At 31.7% G+C, this 18,873-nt stretch overlaps 1 protein-coding gene across 6 annotated transcripts in view; it reads right to left on the reverse strand.

The window, feature by feature from the left end:
- Rapgef2 (Rap guanine nucleotide exchange factor 2) overlaps positions 1–18,873 on the reverse strand; it is a 251,756-nt gene that overhangs the window by 101,874 nt on the left and 131,009 nt on the right. For 4 of the 6 annotated variants that reach the window (XM_076865042.2, XM_076865041.2, XM_076865039.2 and 1 more), the window contains 3 exons: positions 12,795–12,870; positions 10,698–10,865; positions 8,222–8,239 (listed from right to left, as the gene is read on the reverse strand). In XM_076865042.2, coding sequence (XP_076721157.2) covers positions 8,222–8,239; positions 10,698–10,865; positions 12,795–12,870 — 262 coding nt within the window. The remainder of the gene's footprint in view (positions 1–8,221; positions 8,240–10,697; positions 10,866–12,794; positions 12,871–18,873) is intronic. The other 2 variants (XM_076865043.2, XM_076865040.2) reach the window with 1 other exon arrangement.

Here is an 18,873-nt window from a genome sequence, read left to right on the forward strand (position 1 = left end):
AATGTGTAAGACCAATGGGTTTTAATAAAAGAAAGTAAGACAGTTCACTGACATGGTTTTGTAATTCTCATTGCAACTAATCTTTAAAAAAACACCACTTGTCAAATTTTGAAGTAGAATATTAAAGAATATTCACAATTATTGTTGAAAAAAAACTGTTGAGGGCTGGGGCTGTAGTTCAGCAGTAGAGTTCAATCCTCATCACCACATAAAAATAAGGAAATAAAATAAAGGCATGCTGTCCATCTACACTACAAAAAAAAAAGGAAAAAAATTGTTGAAATACTCTTCCCTTTTCCAACTACCCCATGTGAGGCCAGATTTTCTTCATATGCCTCACATACTTCAATCAGTAAGTAGAACACATCACCATAGACCGAACACAGAGGTAGGTGTGGGAATCCAGCTTTCTTCCACTAGACCAAGTATTTAAAATATTTACAAAAAGTACAAAACACTACCACTCTTCTTATAATTTTTTTGTTTTCTGAAATAATAATTTTTTCCTTAAAAAAACTCTTATGTTAATGTAAACTGGCCTTATTACTCTTTTTAAATTAATGAATAAATGCATACTTAAAATTTTCTTGTTTTAAATTTCTAATGTGGTAAACAATGATTAGATAATTTATATATAAGCAAAAGCTTGTTGGAGCCCTCAAAAAGTTTTGAGAGTATAAGTAGTCCTGAGACTGAAAAGTTTGAGAACTGCTGCACCTAGAAAACAATCAATCTCTTAGTTCCCCGAATGAACCCACTGTCCTCAATTGTCCTTAGATGCCCATTTCAGAGGAATCCTCTGATTGACAACTTAATCCCCTTGCAGAAAGGTTAGCTGCTCTTCTGGCCTAACTAACGTCAGTATGTGCCAAATGTTAGACAAAATTTCATACTAAAGAGAAATAACTGGAGCTACCAAGTGCTCATCAGAAATGCCCATTGTTAAAGGCACCAATATCATCAAAAATATCAAGAATCCAAGTAATCTCAACATCCCAGGTGTCTGGGGGTGTGCTTATTTAATAAATTAACAAATGCCAAAGTAATATTTTTTCCAAATCTTTCCCTCCATATTCCAAAGTTTTTAAAAAATTTTTTCACATTTAAATTTTTTCACAAAGAAAGGGACAGAAAGTAAAAGTACAGTGATAATTTGCACAAAGGAAAAGTTACATATTGAGATTTTAACTATATTTTCACTCCCCAACACCTTCTATATTGTACTAAAACCACATGTGATGTATGACCACTACTGTCCTCATAGGCATCTGAATATTTTCTTTTTCATCCTTAAGTCATTACCATCTGGACTACTCTACCACTTATCTGAATTACTCCACCACTTACCAAATCAGCAATTCATATTACAGATTTTGCCCACTCTCATGCCTCATTATTTCTCCTCTAGCCCCATTATTCCATTGTTTACTATGCCCAACTACTGCCTATCTTCCATTTAATACAAGAAAGGAAGATTTAAAGGGGATAGAGGTGAGGAAACTGCTCTAATACAAACTGTTATTCCTTAAGGGTTCCCAGTCAATAGATTTTAAATTATATTTCCAAAATACCTTCAAAGTTATTTTTAGCCTATGTGTAATTTTATCAATCACAAAGAATGCTAGATACATCAGTAAAATGGGTATGTTCAAGTCACTCAAAAGTTTATTATTGATATACTTAATAATAAAAGTTTATTATTGATAAAATTACACATAGGCTATATTATTGATATACTTAATAAGTTCTATATTATTGATATACTTACTTAATAACACCACCTGTACACATAAAAAACGCTAAATTTAATGTTTGGGGTTTTTTTTACCAAAAACAGAAAACCACTGAGATATAGCTTTTAAATAGACGAATTGTATAATATGCAACTGATCTTAAAAAAACTATTATTTTAAAAAATACTAAGCTATAGAGTGGTGGTTATATGGATGTTTATAGTTATGAAAGTACACTAAATTATACACTTAAGATCCGTGTGTTATCTTTGTGTAAACTTTATGTCAACTTAAAAATATAACATAAAGTGAGACTAAAAAAATACTAAGTAAGAGGTTTGTTCCTGATTAGACAAAAATTAAAAAACGTATTATTGAGATATAACAGGAATGACTACACCTTTTAGAATAAGAGGGAAATTTTACACAAATAAATAAGCAGATTATTTAGTAGGACTTTTAAAATAATGTTAATATAAATAATTAAGATACTTCTTTAATCACTCAACATTCCAAAAAGAAAAAATAGATAATTTATTATAATATTAATTGTAAAAAAAGATCAATTCAGTACTGTTATAAAATAGATCTGAAATCAAAGAAAATTTTTCCAAAGAGACTTTTTTTTTAAAATCAGCATGTAACTCTAGAAAAATCTCATGACAAGAAAAAAAATCACATGATAAGAAATGAAACCGTAAAAGATGAAAAGGATCTTTGCTTTTGCAACTAAAAGCTAAATTTTAGCCAAGTATATTTAAAACATGCGTAAGCACAGAGCTACCCATGTTCACAATGAGAGGCAGCACAAAGTGGCAGTGATCTTTTTGACAAATAAATTGCTTGAAATATTGCATGACTTGCTACACAACACCCTTATTACTTTCCATTTCCAAGTGCAACCAAAAGATAGGTCCAATTATGACATCAATACAAGCTTTCTTTCAAAAGGGAATGAAAGAACAGTAAATCCCAGTGGACACCGTAGTTCTGTAGCAGAGATGATGTAATCTATAAAAATAGACATCCTCCAACAGAAGCTGAAACTTGGGTAAACAGCACACTGCATACTATTCTCAACTGCCTTGCATGAATTTGCAATGCATGCTGTTAATAGCGTGAGAGAAATCATTTTATGTTTTAAATTATTTCCTGATTTACATTTCAATGTCTAGCCATGCTCCATTGTGTAATTTCCCAATCCATATAAATTAAATCAATATAAATACCTGATTATAACTGCATGACAGAGAAATAGTCCTCCCAAAGCAGGGAGGTTGAGACCACTGCAGCAGCTGTAACATGCTGCATTTTGCCAGAATTGCAGCACACATGGCACAGTACTGTTACATTCACCTATTGTTCAGAGACCTTTCCATAGGGAGTTTTCTGCAGGATTTTAAAATGCAACATGATCCAGGAGAAGAAAAGCCAGCAAACCTGCTGATAATGAGCATGAAAAGCAAAGGATATTTCTGCTTCCTCTAAGATGCTCTAATGCAAATATAAAACATCAGGAATATGTACATAATACATAATAAATAGTATCTAGCAAAATTTATGTGGTTTTTAAATATATATATACTCTAACACTCTCTCCATACCCCATTTTATCCCATTCTTAATTACATAATTAAGTTTTTACGTTTCTATTGAGCTTTCCTAGATAAAGAACAATTGGTTTCAAATTCATCTACTGGTATTGGTATATGGTATATGGTTAAAATCATTAAACATTACTGAAACAGAAATAACTGGTCGCAGAATAGATCACCAGAAACTAATGAATTAGAACTTTTTAACAGTTTTATTTTTGAAGAATAATTATTTCCACTTTCTTTCCCCTAAATACCACTGAAACTCCCCTCCTCTGAATTCTTACTCCACTGGCCATGTTCTAGCCACCATTTCTATTCCCATTACTCAAGAAGGTCTTCAGTACCACCTTGTCATCTGACCCTCCAAGATCTATTCCATCTTGAAATCAAGTAAGTTTAACAAAATATTGATCTCAACATGCCATACCTATGATTTAGGAACTCTGGCATTCTTAGTCCTCATGAAAATGTTCGACTTTCAACAGAGCTGCCAAAAATCATTTTATCATGCAACATCTACATCACTGAACAAATGGGATTCTTTCTGTGCAGAATATTTTTCCTTCAGCTAAGACATTAAAGATCATCCAAGCAGCCGGTAAACACACACCTATAAACTCAGCAACTTGGGAGGCTGAGGCCGAAGGATCAAGTTCAAAGCCAGTGTCAGCAACTTGGTGAGGCCCTAAGCAACTTAGTGAGGCCCTGTCTCAAAATAAAACATAAATAGGGCTGGAGATGGGCTCAGTGGTTAAGCATCCCTAGGTTCAATCCTTGGTACAAAAAAAAAAGTCATTCAGGAAGCCAATACTGATTTCTCAAGGTGTCCCATATATGTACCTCTCTATACTTAAAAGTTCTTCCCTATAATTTTATTTATATGGAGTCCATGTTGTTCTATAAGGTCAGTGAGGGCAGAAGTTTGTCAGTCTTATTAACCTTTGTATCACTACAATCTGGCACAGACCTGAAAAATGGTGGGTACACAATAAATATTTGTTAAATAAGTAAAAATATATAAATTAAAATATTAAGCTTTTCCTACATAATATAAGTAAAATGGCAAAAATTTTCTAAAAATCCCCAGTTCACAGAGAGACATAATGACAACATTAAAGACAAATACTTTAGGTTCAATTAAGGAAGCAAATACTTGATGAATTTAAATTTTAGAAGAATGAAAATATTAGAATCACTAAGACATTTCCCTATACTTAAAGAATTTCTTATATACATAAAAACATACAGTTAAATATCACATGAATAAATTATAGTCAGGTGAGAAATGAATTGAGGTAATATATGAAATATTCTAGGAAATTTACTAGATATACAAATCATTGCTATATTACTCAAAACACATCTTCTTATTACTAAGTAGCAAATAGTTAATTAAACTAAGGAGATTTCAAAAGTTCAGTAACAGGGCTGGGGTTGTAGCTCAGAGATAGAATGGTTCCCTAGCATGTACAAGGCAAGACTGAGTTCAACCATTAGTACCACACACACACACACACCCACACAAAAATTAAATATAGCCAACAATATATTAAGTGACAAAACAAAGCCATAACATAAGTGAATATGCTGTCTATTTCTAATTTAAGAACAAAAGCTCAAGCCAAATAGTCTAATGCCAAATAAATACACATAATCACAGAAATCAAATGCTCTAGTTTTTTTCATTTATTTTATATATAAACAACTTTTTAAATTAACCAAACCTACCAAAAAATCTTTAACTGAAGAAACCAACTTAAATTTATCTAGAAAAACAAAAACCATAAAGAAATGATATGTTTAAGAAAACAGGATATATGTTTACCTTGATTTAAATATTATACAATAAATATATATACTGAAATATCACATGGTATCCCATAAATATGTACTTTTTTGTTTTTATGTAGTTTAAAAAATAAGTTTAAATTTTAAAATGTAGAAAAGCTAAAAGAAGGGGCTGGGGTTGGGGCTCAGCAGTAGAACGCTCTTCTAGCACGTGCAAGGGGCTGGGTCCAATCCTCTGTACCACATAAAAATAAATAATAATATTTAAAAAAAAAAAGAAAAGAAAAGCTAAAATAAAAAACTACTTCAGAGATACATAAGGTATACCCTAGGAATGGTTATTTTTATGTAGCCATTATAAGAAATAGGACTTGTCTTATATTTCTATGAAGAGTGATCTTATAAAACTGAGATTGATTTTCAAAAGCCTCAAATGTGAATTGTTCTTATCACACTGGTACCACATTTTATAGTGTATCACTACTGATAATAAAAGTATTATCATATTATATTATATTATATTTACCTTATATTAATTTATATGATATTTTCTTTTACTTTTATCTACCCAACCAAGAACTTGTACCCTAGCCTACTGAAAAATTCAATACATATTTATTAAACAGTTGTCTGAAGTATTTTTCCTATATTAGAAAAGTAGCCTAATAAGCAGTGTGGGAGATACCTTTTTACATGACTAATGGGTTTTCATTATTTCAAAACTTTTGCACTGAGCATATTTGGGGGAACAGTAGGAAGCGGGTAAAGATTGATCCGTGTGGAGAGCATTTAGCTTTCCAACCAGACCAGGAAGTCTGGAAATTTTTGATATGGCAGTTGGAACACACAACCTTCACAGCCCAGGCACATTTTCTTCAATCCTCAGTCTCTGTACAATTTTTGCTCTTTCCAATCCAGGAAGGGAAAGAACTGTTTTTTCATTATATAAAAGGAAGAATAAAGCCAGGCATGGTGGCGCACACCTGTAATACCAGCAGCTTGGGAGGTTGAGGTAGGAGGTTCAAGAGTTCAAAGCCAGCCTCAGCAGAAGTGAGGCACTAAGCAATTCGGTGAGACCCTATCTCTAAATAAAATACAAAAAAAAAAAAAATAGGATTGGGAATGTGACTCAGTGGTTGAGTGCCCAAGTTCAATCTCCGGTACCCCCCGGTACCCCATACTCCCCCCAAAAAAGGAAGAATAAAAGGCAACAGAAGTGGTACATACCAGGTTCCCACATCACTCCAGGGAGGTGACGTTAAAAGGGTCTTTCCTCCCCTTTGGTTCTAATACCTCTCCTACCCATTTTTATAAGGGAACTCAAATTTCCCTACACACACAAACTTCTAAGTAAATTACCCACAAACACAGAGAAGAAGGCCTAAAATTATAGATAAAATAAACAAAACTTTTCCCCCTACCCTATTCTGAACATTAATAGAAGATAAACCATTGCCTGTCCAAGTCCCAAGTCAGCCCCTTTAGAGACTGATCCCAAATCTTCCGCCCCTGCTAGGTACCTTATCTATTTACCTGTCTCTATAATCGACTCACTGTAAGACTGAAAATTCATGATACAGCCAATTTTTTTGGCCATTTTAAATATAGTCATTGCCTCCACTAATCAAAATATAAGAAATGCTAAAAAAGTCATCTCTAATCTTCCCACCTCACTGCATTTAAAATGCTTATTCTCTTTGCAAACGTCACATAATTGCCTTGAAAAAGTCCTGAAAACATTCCATAATAACTACATGAGTATTTATGTTTTTGAAAAAAAATCATTATGATCTTCATCTTCCTTCAACTATTGCTACACATCTAATTTTAAAAACAGTATACAAGTATATATCATAGTGCATTAAATTCAAGTTTTATATCAGAATTACACTAATTTTTCATGCCAAAATACAGGATCAATTACAGAATGAATTACCTTTTAAAATATTAATTTATATATTTTAAGACTTATTCTTTCTAAATGAAAGGTTAAAACACTGATCAATTAAAAATTATATATAATTTAGAAATTATACAATTATCAGATTTTAAAACTGTATCAAAAAATTTTAGGTTTGCTACATCATTTAAAAATTAGAAGTGCTTCTAAAAAAACAATTTAGCAATCATGCCACCAGTAGAATGTTAAATGTAATCTCTGTAAAACATAAAGAAGTTGCCTCATTTTAAGTTGAAAAACTATACAAACAGTTCATGCTTTTAAGCAAGGTTACAATATTAATAGTCAAACATACTATATTAATGATAGCTTTCCTTGTTGCAAACTAAATTATTCATGATCCTGTGTCCGTACACTAAAACACAATAAAAAAAAAAAAAATGTTTCTCGTTACTTAACCAACTACTTTCCATAGATAAATCAGTTTTTCTTCCTTAACTCCAAATTGCCTGATAACCTCAAATTTGACCCCAAATTTAGAAAGACTAGCACTGAAAACATAGATTAGTAATGTATTGGCATGAAAGAAATGAGCAAGAATATTATTACAGGCCTCTTGATTGTAATGTGGAATGAAAAGCATGACATCAGGTTAAAAGCAAAGTACAAATAAGAAAATACAGGAAGTTTGAAATACTTGTTTCCTTTTTGACTAAGAATTTTTTCTGTGTGAGCAAAATTTTGCCAAGTGAGCTCCCAAAATGCTCTCACATTGGGATTCTTAAAGTTTAAAGTTTTCATCTGTAAGTATTAAAAATGCAAATTGCTAATAAACTTTATATGTTTTCACCGAAATAACCCAAAATTCCATTATGTCTCTGTGTCTTTTTCTCTTTTCTTTATTTGTAAAGCAAGTTAGTAAAAAACAGTGCTCCATTCATTCTTAAAAATAAGTAGGCTGCACTTGTATTCTTTCTCAAAGAAAGTAAACAATTCATCCTCAATCAGTACAAATTGAAGAACCGATGCTATCACCTAACCACTGATCATTACAAAGTTTCATGAGATTTTACTAAATCAAGGGGGAAAAAAAAAAAAAAAGGACAAGACCAAGCAAAGACATCAATATTATAAACTCATTAGTTACAATGCAAATTTACAAATAAGATTAGTGTTAGAAGATCACACACATATTACAATACCTGAGATTTAGTGCATTCCTTTGAGCCAAAATGAAAATGAGTGCCATAGAGGAGGAAAGGAAAAGATGAACATTATCAGACATGCTATATTACATCTGCCAAAATGAAGATAATGTTAAAATCAGGTTAAGAATAACCATATAGAATTGGCTGTGTATAATGCTCCCTACAATCTTTAGCCATGCACTTGAAATGCACTTGCAATCACTTCATGTCACCTGTGAAGTATACTCATGCAATTCTTTTAAAAGAACTTTCCACCCTCAGTCTCACCCTATTAACCATTTACTTTCAAAGAAATATTTGTTGAGAATAAGAAAATTAGATCAATAAATAATAATAATATTCACTTAATTTTTTTTACCATGGGGTATCAAATATGCAAAAGAAAATTTTGCTGTTTTCTATATTAAAATTAGGTATTTAGGTTAAATAATAAGGAACATCCAAATAAAATTAAGACGTAATTTGTACCTCCAAAAGATGATCCAATGCTATATTGTTCCCAATCTTAACTCATTTAGTAAAATTAATACCAACATATCACATATTAGTAAACTGGCATATGATCAATTAGTAATCAAATTAAATTTTTCATCCTAGTATTTAGTTATCCCTAAAAGTATCTGTAATATACTGCTAAAAACCAATTAAAAGATGTTGCAGCAATATAAAAAGCTATATATTTTTTAAAATAGAGCAAGAAGGGGGAGTCCTATAGGAAAAATAAATGAAGCATTCATTACTTCCACAATAGGGGAAAAAATTCGGTGGAAGGGAGAAACAGTTATAAAATAATCCTCTCAACTTAAGTGTGACAAATATGACCATAAAATTAAACTTAACACTGAATTTTAAGTAATCCACACTCCCTATGACACTCTCAGTTTAGAAATAAATTTGGAAAAACAATTCTAAAACCAGAATTATATTAACAATATAGTAGTAAGCTAAAATATTATGATCTATATTGTACTATTAATATGTACAGCTATTCTTAATAAATATTTCCTGTTTTCATGATGCTAAATCAACACTAAAAATATTACCTTCTTTTATTAACAATGGCAACAAAAAACCTTTCATAGTTTTTTTTTCTTTTTAATATCAAAGTCCCTCCAACAGACCAACAAAGCTGTCTTGGTGATGAGCAAAAAGCAGCCCTGTCCAAATGAACTCAATGAAATGATTCAACTATGAAATTCATGTTAAATTAAAATAGTGCATGGGCAGCAGAAGGAATAGGCAAGTTGCTGGTGGTCAAAATAACATTAAATATTGAAATACAACATTTAAATAATATTTCTCTAAGAAATAGAATATATGGAACATAGGAATTAAATATACTACTTATACTACTTAACATTACTAAAATTTGAGAAATAATTTAAATCTATGTACATTATTTCACGCATTTTGTATTTGCACTTAGTTGTAGAAAGAAGAGAAAAACAACTGAGAAATAGAAAGTAGTCATCATTTACCTTTTTTTCATGTATTCATTTTTAATTAATTTCCTATATAATAATCACTTGTATGGCAGCATTACATGCACAGATAAACTATCTTCTGCCTGATTTTGACATATCCAATAAATCAAGCTATTTTGTTTTTGAAAAACCAAAGATGAGAAAAATAAGGCTCTAAACTGACTTTATAGAGATCTTGTACAAAGCACTCATTAACCATGCATGTCTTGGTTCCCTCAAACATTAAAAACAACTTATTTATCAAATTTTATGAAATAATTGACAATCAAATAGGTTATAGTATTTAAGAGGATCTTTGAACCTATTAGAAATATTTCAGAGCATGTTCACATTAAGATTTTAAAAATCATCATTTCATGGGCTGGGACTGTAGCTCAGTGGCAGAGCACTTGCCTTGCACGTGTGAGACACAGGGTTCAAAACTCAGCACCACATAAAAATAAATAAACAAGTAAAATAAAGGTATGCTGTCCATCTACAACTACAAAAAAAGAAAAGAAAAAAATCATCATTTCAAATTATTCTTATCTTTGTCCACTTATTAAAAAGAATCTCAGATAATTTTCTCATAATAGTGTGAAAAGCTATGAAAATTAATGTTATTTTTACATATCTACTTTTTAAATAAAATTAAAAACAGTAGGATATCAGTCATAGGAGAGGGGTATGCACAAGAGAAAGCTAAAATTTTGGATTAAGGTAAGACATTTTAAAATATACCAATTACAACTGTATATGTGTATCACAAAACTGATATTCAGAGAACATTTTAAGAAATAGAAGAGCTAAACAGTGTCTTTTGACATCTTATTTCAACACTTCTCTTAAATCTATTCATATCGTGTGTTTCCAGCAAAATTTGCATTTTGGATGGTAAGTATATTATAGAAAAGAATTATTCATCAAAAATGGAAAATTTTAAATGTCATTTAACAAAACTCCCAACAAAAAACCCTAAATAAAAATATTACACTTGTATAACTTACCGTATGATAGCCTCTTGGCAAAGGTGGTTTGCCCACAGGGTAAGGATCCACAGTGTCAATAATTGTTTGTCTTTCACCTTTCTGGTTGATTTTTCTAAACCTTCTTCGAGACTGTCTATGGGAGGCTTGACGCTGAAAATATTCTTCATTTTCATCCATATAGTCCACCTGAAATAAAACCCCCAAGATACTTCATGTCTCCCAACATGACATTCCATATTAGTATTAGAGCCAAAAATAAAAATAAAAAATTTTTTTAAACTTACAGAAAGTCTACATTCATTCATTTTGCAAAGGCATTTGTAGACAAACTACCTAGACAAATTTTAAGTATGTTTGAACTTCTCTAAAACTAATCGGTTCTGAGTAACTTTGCTTTTATGAAGAGGCATTTTCAGTTCCACTGAAGACAATATGGGTAACTCTTGAATTTCCTGTAGTTTCAAAGGGAAGGATATTTTCAGTAATCTTTGTACTGATTTATTAGTGAAAGATCTCACCGGATACATTACCACACATTATGAAAGCAACTACTTGCATTGTCTTCACTAAAGCACACAAAAAAATCTGATGTATTTGAGTAAATCTGTAAAAACCCCAGATCCCAAGTGACTCGACCATGGCTGCTAGTAGAATGGCTTCAGTAGATTAAGGGTTTCAATTCCTACTTTCATTGCATGGCTTCCCTTTTTTTTTGTTATAAATAGTGTTGCTTTAAAAAAAATCCTCATTTTAAACATTTTAGAAACTTTGATGAATAGATTAATAGTGAACAAAAGTTACAATAGGTCATTCTTCATCGTAGCTATACACTGAAAATGTGATTGCTCACATAAAAGACAGGTTTAGACTCCAAGACTGTTCCTACAGTAGCAAACTCAGTAGTTTGTATAATATAGGCAAGGATTAAATACTCAAGGAATTTCAAAGACCAAAAATTTTTCAGAAAAATTCCAAACTAACATTCATGGAGTATAATATAGGCAAGGATTAAATACTCAAGGAATTTCAAAGACCAAAAATTTTTCAGAAAAATTCCAAACTAACATTCATGGAGAACAAGGTCTCAAGGAAATATCTAGAATGCTTTATAAGAACCAATGTTGGAAAGTCCTATTTATCTACCCACATTTTCCTCAATCCTAAATCTTTACTCATTGCCATCGCACTTTCTCACTTGAGAGTAAATTTCATCCAAAGTTTTCACTAGCTTCAGCAAGGAATTTCTTACTTCTGATGGGCCCTCTCTCCTACAGTATAGGGAGGAACCTCAAATCTCTGAAAAATAGATCCAGATTTGTCTACCAAATGCTTTATCAAATATGAATTTAAAAGCTTCCATCATCATTTTTACTAAGCCACCACTTATTTTACAAGGTTTTCCTTCCCAGATAGAATTCTGGATGGGGCCATGAGATATCAATGTCAACTGAATATTGGGGCTGTGAGGCCTCATCCTTTCTCATCTTTGTAATTTGATTTTTTTAAGAGTATATATTATCCTATCTTAAAACCATTTTTATATAGTAAGGAAGAAGTAGAACATACTTTTTTAAACTTTACTGAAAATAATTACATTGCCAATGCCTAATTTAACATTGTGTATAATCTAATTTTTTAATTCCACAATTGAGAGATAAAGATGTCAACAGAGTGTTAATTAGCACAGTAGTTCTTAGCTATCTTTCAATTACATAAAGGAATTCAAATGATTTCCTTATGTTCAATTGTTTTTTGAATACATAGCACTGTGATCCATTTAAAGTAATTCATTCATTGCAATCAATGTTCAGTGAGCTAAATAATACAATTCAAAGATTCTCCCCAAATTTCAATTAAGTGACATTATCATAGATTGACCTGTAAAGTTCAAGTATCAACCATTTAGGTACATGTCCCTTTCAACTTTCAATTTTTTACATTTAATTGAATCTTGTAAATAATTATAACATTATGATTATGAACTCAGATTCATATAAAAGATGTAAAGTACATCCTAGGATATTAAAATACAATACAATATTATTATAACTAGTTTATGAAAGTACCTTTACTCCATAAAAATTTTGGGGGGAAAATACACAGAAATAATCTTACCACGATCATTTCAGAAGGCTCTAAAACAATGCATTCACAGCCACGCCTGAAGCTTCCTGCAGAACGCTTGCCAAAACTATAAAGGAGGAAAAAAATCAGTTAGGGAAAACCTCAGAGATTTAAGAAATACAAATTGTGAATTTCAGTCAATTATCCAAATAAATAAAAGTTGAAATGTTTTTCAAATTACAAAAACTACACACAGTAGAAAGAGAACTATCTTATTGTTAATACAGAAACACAAGGAAGTGTTCCAATTCTTAAGTTTCAGTCATGTACTTTTCTGGAAAATTCCAAGGTAATGCTTTCAAATTAATAATGTAAGTAAAGAAGAATTGATATGAATGTGTTTTATGTTAGGTTTCTTCAAATCATTCTCAGTTGGGTGAAGTTTTAGAAAACTCCCTTAGGGATGGGAAATACCTCAAAGACAAATTACTAAAATGCCCAGGAAACATATAAAATCCAAGTAATTCTCTTCTATAACTTGCTCAAGTTAAACATTTCTTTCACCTAAAAAGCGTATTTTTCTAAATTTTCAAATCTTAACTTTTTAAGGAAAAAATACTCAATACTACTTTTTGTTAACTAGAAAGCAATTTAATTGAATGTGCACAGTTAAAATATTCACGTTAGTGAACTCAGACACAGGACCTCCACGCACCTTAACACTGAAGATTCTTTCTGACATAAGCATATGCAAACTACAATCAAGAACAGAATCCTGGTGCAGCCCTGTAGTCCTGACTTCCTTTCTCCATTAATGAACTGCCTATCCCTCACTCATACATCCTTCAAAAAATTCTTCTTTCCCTCCAGGAAAAAAGGGATGACAGGTTTTGTTTTGTTTTAACATCAACGAAAATAATTGTGTTGCTAAGATCTGATTTAACATTTATGTATACATTTTAGTAATCATTTTCAATGAACTTAAAGAAAAAGTGAGAAAAAGTTTTTCCAAAAGACTTTTTATTAAGCAATTTTTTCTAATTAATTGGGCATTGTGGGTGACTTCTGTGGAAATTCTTGTTTTTTCTGTATCAAGGAGATACACAACACTTCATGTATTAAAAGCCAGATTATAATGAAAAAAGTCAGAAAGAGGAAAAAAACAGAAAAGCCAACATTCTCATTCCATCATTTATGATCTAGTAAACCACCTGGTAACTTTGTATACTAAATTTTATTCATTTATAAAATTATCAGACTAGGTGATCAATTAATTCTTTTCCTACTCAAAAAATTACTTCTATGAGAAATCAAAGCCAGAATCAAGAGTAACACATTTGAAAAATCCTTTGAAAAATATTCATATATACATTTACAAATTTATACTCTCACAAACATACGCATTAAAGTAGAAAAACTCCACCAAGAAAAATATAATAAACCTATTTTCTTGGTCACATTGCTTCTTGTACAATTAAAAGGGTCCAAAATTTAATTTTTTTTTTAGTTTAGAATTAAATGCAATCTAAAATCCCATAGTTCCATAATACACATAAAAACCTGTTTCTGGATTTTAACTCTACCTAGCTGCAATTTAATTTTTTATAATATGGCTTATAATTTATTGATACACTGCAAATTTTAAAATAATCTCAAAGTTTTAGTAAAATATATAACAGATTTCATGCTCTCGTGCCTTTAATTCTGTTAAATGACAAGGTAAACATATAATTTTAAAGTTTATTACTAAATAAAATCATATTAAAACCTAAAAACACATGACTGGGGTTAAAAGTATGGTATGACTCAATGGAAGAGCACATAGTTAATGGTAGAATACAGAAAATATGAGGTCCTAGGTTTAATTCCCAGCCCAAAAATAAATAAATAAATAAATAAATAACCAAGTAAATAAGTAGATATAAAAAAATGCATGACTGTGAGATAGTTACTTTCTGTCCTATTTTTATTATAGGTCTATATTATTTTATAAACATGATTGAATGATTATCATTTTTAAAGTCTAATGTAGTAAAAAAGTCAAATGTTTGTAATGCATATAATGACCCTATAATACTTGATAAAGAATAAAAACACGAAAGGACTTGTTTACAAATTTTAGCAACAAAACAATGATAATATTCACAGAAGTAAAACTATATGGCAGTCCTTTATTTTATTCCTAATTATTGTACCAACTCCCTACTTTAGAAGCGAGGCTGTAAATACTCTCTAACAATTAGCCATTAGTTCAAAAGAACTTTATGACTAGGAAGTCATGGCTCAGGTTGCATTAACACTATTACTTCAAGGATGAAAAGTTTATATTCTCTAAAATGTGCTATTAAAAAATATTCCAGTGGGACCTTTTGGGCAATAGAACCTGACAAACTCTTTGCAACTATGAAAGACTCAAGGTCCACAGACACACACAAAAATGTGAACAAGAGAAACTGTAGATTCCATCAGAGTAATTTCTTGAATATGCTGAATGGAAAAGGCAAATGTACCAGGACAGCTCTAGCAAGCCAAAATCTATTTTTCCAAACACAACCAGGAACCTGGAAGGAGGCTGCAGCCACAAAAGAACCAAGGTGTAAGTCATAAATGCACAGCCATCCCTGAACCAAAGACAGAGCCTCTGACTTCTCTTAGCTTACAGACCAGGAGCCAAGGTGGAAAGGGATTGACTATGCAAGGAAATTCACTGAATCCAAAGAACACTTTTGATTCTTTCAAACAATAAGTACATAAACAAAAGTAACTAAACATAATTATTTGCCAAATTTAAAAAAAATCTTTGGGCAAGTTCTATACAAATACACAAACAAATCCATTCCTGGAAAATAGGTAGAGTCTCTAAAGGCATTAGCACAGTAAGTTGCTTACATAATAAAATGATAAAGATAAGCCTCAAGATGACAAACAAAGATGGAATCAAAACCAAAAACTATTATACATATCCTTGTAAAAAACCATTTAAGATTATGATAGGGTATTGCCCTAGAAAAGTTCCCAAAGGGAAAAACAAAAGATTAAGGAAATCCATGGGGCCTTCTGGAAGACCAGAGACAACTAAATTAAAATAACATTTCACCCATTTTATTAACAGCAACTCAAAGTTGGTATCACTTAAATTTCTAAAATGATGATGTAATAAAATTTAGAAATTATACAATTAAAGAATGTCTTATTAGATTAAAAGTACAGCTACAAATGTACTTTTTGCTTTGGTTTTTTAAGAAAAATCAAAAATTGGTAAGAATTATTCCAAAGTATGTAACTAAATTCTGTTCTAAATGGGATAATTTTCTGTTCCTTTTTGCCGATATCAGAAGTAGACAATCCTATCAACTGCAGCATTCTTTTTTGTTATTAAACCTTATAATAAAGTGATCTAAAGAATAAACACAATCCCTATTAAAATGCCCATACATTTTACTTTTTTTACACAAGTAGAAAAGCTGGGTCCTCAAGTTCATATGGAATTCCATGGGGCACTAATAAGCCAAAACAATCTTGAAAAAGAACAACGTCAAAGGACACACTTCTAGATTTCAAAACTTACTACAAAGCTACAGCAATCAAAGCAATGTGGTTCTGGCATAAGGGTAGACACTTAGGCCAAAAGGATAGAACTGCAGTCCAGAAATAAACTCATGTATCTACAGCCAATTATTACTGACAAGTCTACCCAATGAGGAAGAACAGTCTTTTCAACAGATGGTACAGAGATGCCTGGATTTCTACAAGAGAAAGCATGAAGTTGAACCCCTCCCTCATACCATACATGAAAATTAACTCAAAGGAATCAATGGCCTAAATGTAAGCACCAAAACCATAAAACTCAAAAAAAATATATATGAATAAATCTTCAAGCCCTTAGATTTTTAAAAAAAATATTAATTGATTTTAGTTGTACACAATACCTTTGTTTTTATTTATTTTATTTTTATGTGGTGCTGAGGATGGAACCCAGGAGCCCTTGGATTTGACAATGAATTCTTAGATATACAGCAAAAACATGAAGAGCAAAAGAAAAAAAAAAGTCTGACACTTTGGATTGCATCAAAAGAAAAAAGGAAAAAAAAAAACAAAAAACACTCTGTGCACCAAAGTACATTATCAAGAAACTGACAACCTATAGAACAGGAGAAAATATCTGCAAATCATATACCTGATAAGGACTTAAATCTCCAGAATACTTGATAATTCCTAAATAGAACAACAAAAGGACAATCCAAGTTAAAAGTGGCAAAGGAGGCTGGGAATATAGTTCAATAATAGAACACATGCCTAACAGGTGTAAGATCCTGGGCTCAGCCTCCAGCAATACACACACACATACACATACACACACACTCACGCACGCACGCACACGCATTGCCAAAGATACACAAGTGGCCAAGCACATGCAAAGCTGCTCCTTAGTTATTAGGGTAACACAAGTCAAAAGCAAAAATAATCCCATCTCACACATGAAACTAAGAATGAGAAACTAGGATGGTTATAATTCAGAAAGAAAGAACAAGGGTGGGGGTAGGGAGGGAGAAAAAGAAAAAAGATAGGAAATTTTGAACTTGCACTTTGCCGATGGACATGCAAAACAGCACATAGCCACCATGGAAAAGAGTCTGGCACATCCTCAGCAAGCTAAACATAGAACTGTCATATGACCCAGCAATTCTTCTCCCAGATAAAGATACAAAAGAACTGAAAACAGGGACTCAAACACCCATGTACACCACAACATTATTCACAAAAATCCTGGTACACAGAAACAACCCAAGCATCTAACAGATGAATGCATAAGCCAAGTGTGATAAACACACAGTGGATTATTATTCAGCCTTAAAAAGGAATGGAAAAACTGACAAATGCCACAACATGGATGAACCTTGAAAACATTACACTAAGGGCAACCAGCCAATCACAAAAGTACCATGTGATTCCAGTTACATAAAATATCTAGAAAGATGGAGCTGGGGATGTGGCTCAAGCGGTGGCATGCTCGCCTGGCATGCTTGCGGCCCGGGTTTGATCCTCAGCACCACATACAAAAAAAGATGTTGTGTCCACCGATAACTAAAAAATAAATATTAAAAAATTCTCTTTCTCTCTCTCACTCTCTCTTTAAAAAAAAAAACTCTAGAAAGAAAGTAAATGAAAAGCTACCAAAGACTGGGGGTTAGGGGGAACGCTTCATGGTTAGAGCTTCTGTTTGGAGTTACTAAAAAAGTTCAGGAAGCAGGTATCGTTGCTGGGTTCACACAGTGTGAATGTAATTGACGCCAATGAATCATAGACTACATGTAATTGTACATTTTTAAGGGTTAAAGTAATATATTTTACGTTTCATATATTTTGCCACAATAAAAATAAATAAATCTTATTAGAGAAACTGTCAAGAGGATATTTGTTTTAGAGGCTTTGGATTTCTTAGCAAGACTTTAGGACTTGAGTATGAAAAAGTAGGACAAAAAGGTTTGTACTATAAACAAATAAAAAACCTTAAGGACTAAGGAAGAGTTAAGCTTGGTAAACTATACCACTAATAAACCCCAAAACAATCTCATTTCTATGGTCATTTAGCAATGAAGTGATAGAGCTTGTGGGGGAAAGAAGCAGCAAGAGATAAAAATATCACAAGTATTTTAAATGTTCAGAAAAGTCAAGTATACCTACATTTGTCTTTCACCCAGAATTTACCTCGTTTTTTCTTTATTTATGGTCACATATTAAGGTCAGTTGGTGTCTCGCTCACTCACTCTCGCTCTTGCTCTTTCATATTTTATTTCTTACATATATATTATTTTGCCGCTTGTTTCTTTTCCAAATGTTCATTGGACATATAATAACACAGAGTCAATGTTACCAACACAAACCCTATAATCAATACAGTTTACAAAAATAAATAAATAAATAAATTCAGGTCCCACTCTTAAGTGGTTCACATTTAACAAGATGAGCACACAAACAGCTGTAATCCAATGACAAGTTGAGAACTGAATTTCACTAAGAGGTGAACTCTCAATGGCTAGGCTCACTTACTAGCTAGTTGAGTGGAAAAGACAAATCAGCATTTGTAATTCAGAAAGCAATTCAAATTCAGCAAAATCACACAACGACC

This window comes from Callospermophilus lateralis, chromosome 8 (genome assembly GCF_048772815.1).
Source record: "Callospermophilus lateralis isolate mCalLat2 chromosome 8, mCalLat2.hap1, whole genome shotgun sequence".
Taxonomy (NCBI): Eukaryota; Metazoa; Chordata; class Mammalia; order Rodentia; family Sciuridae; genus Callospermophilus; species Callospermophilus lateralis.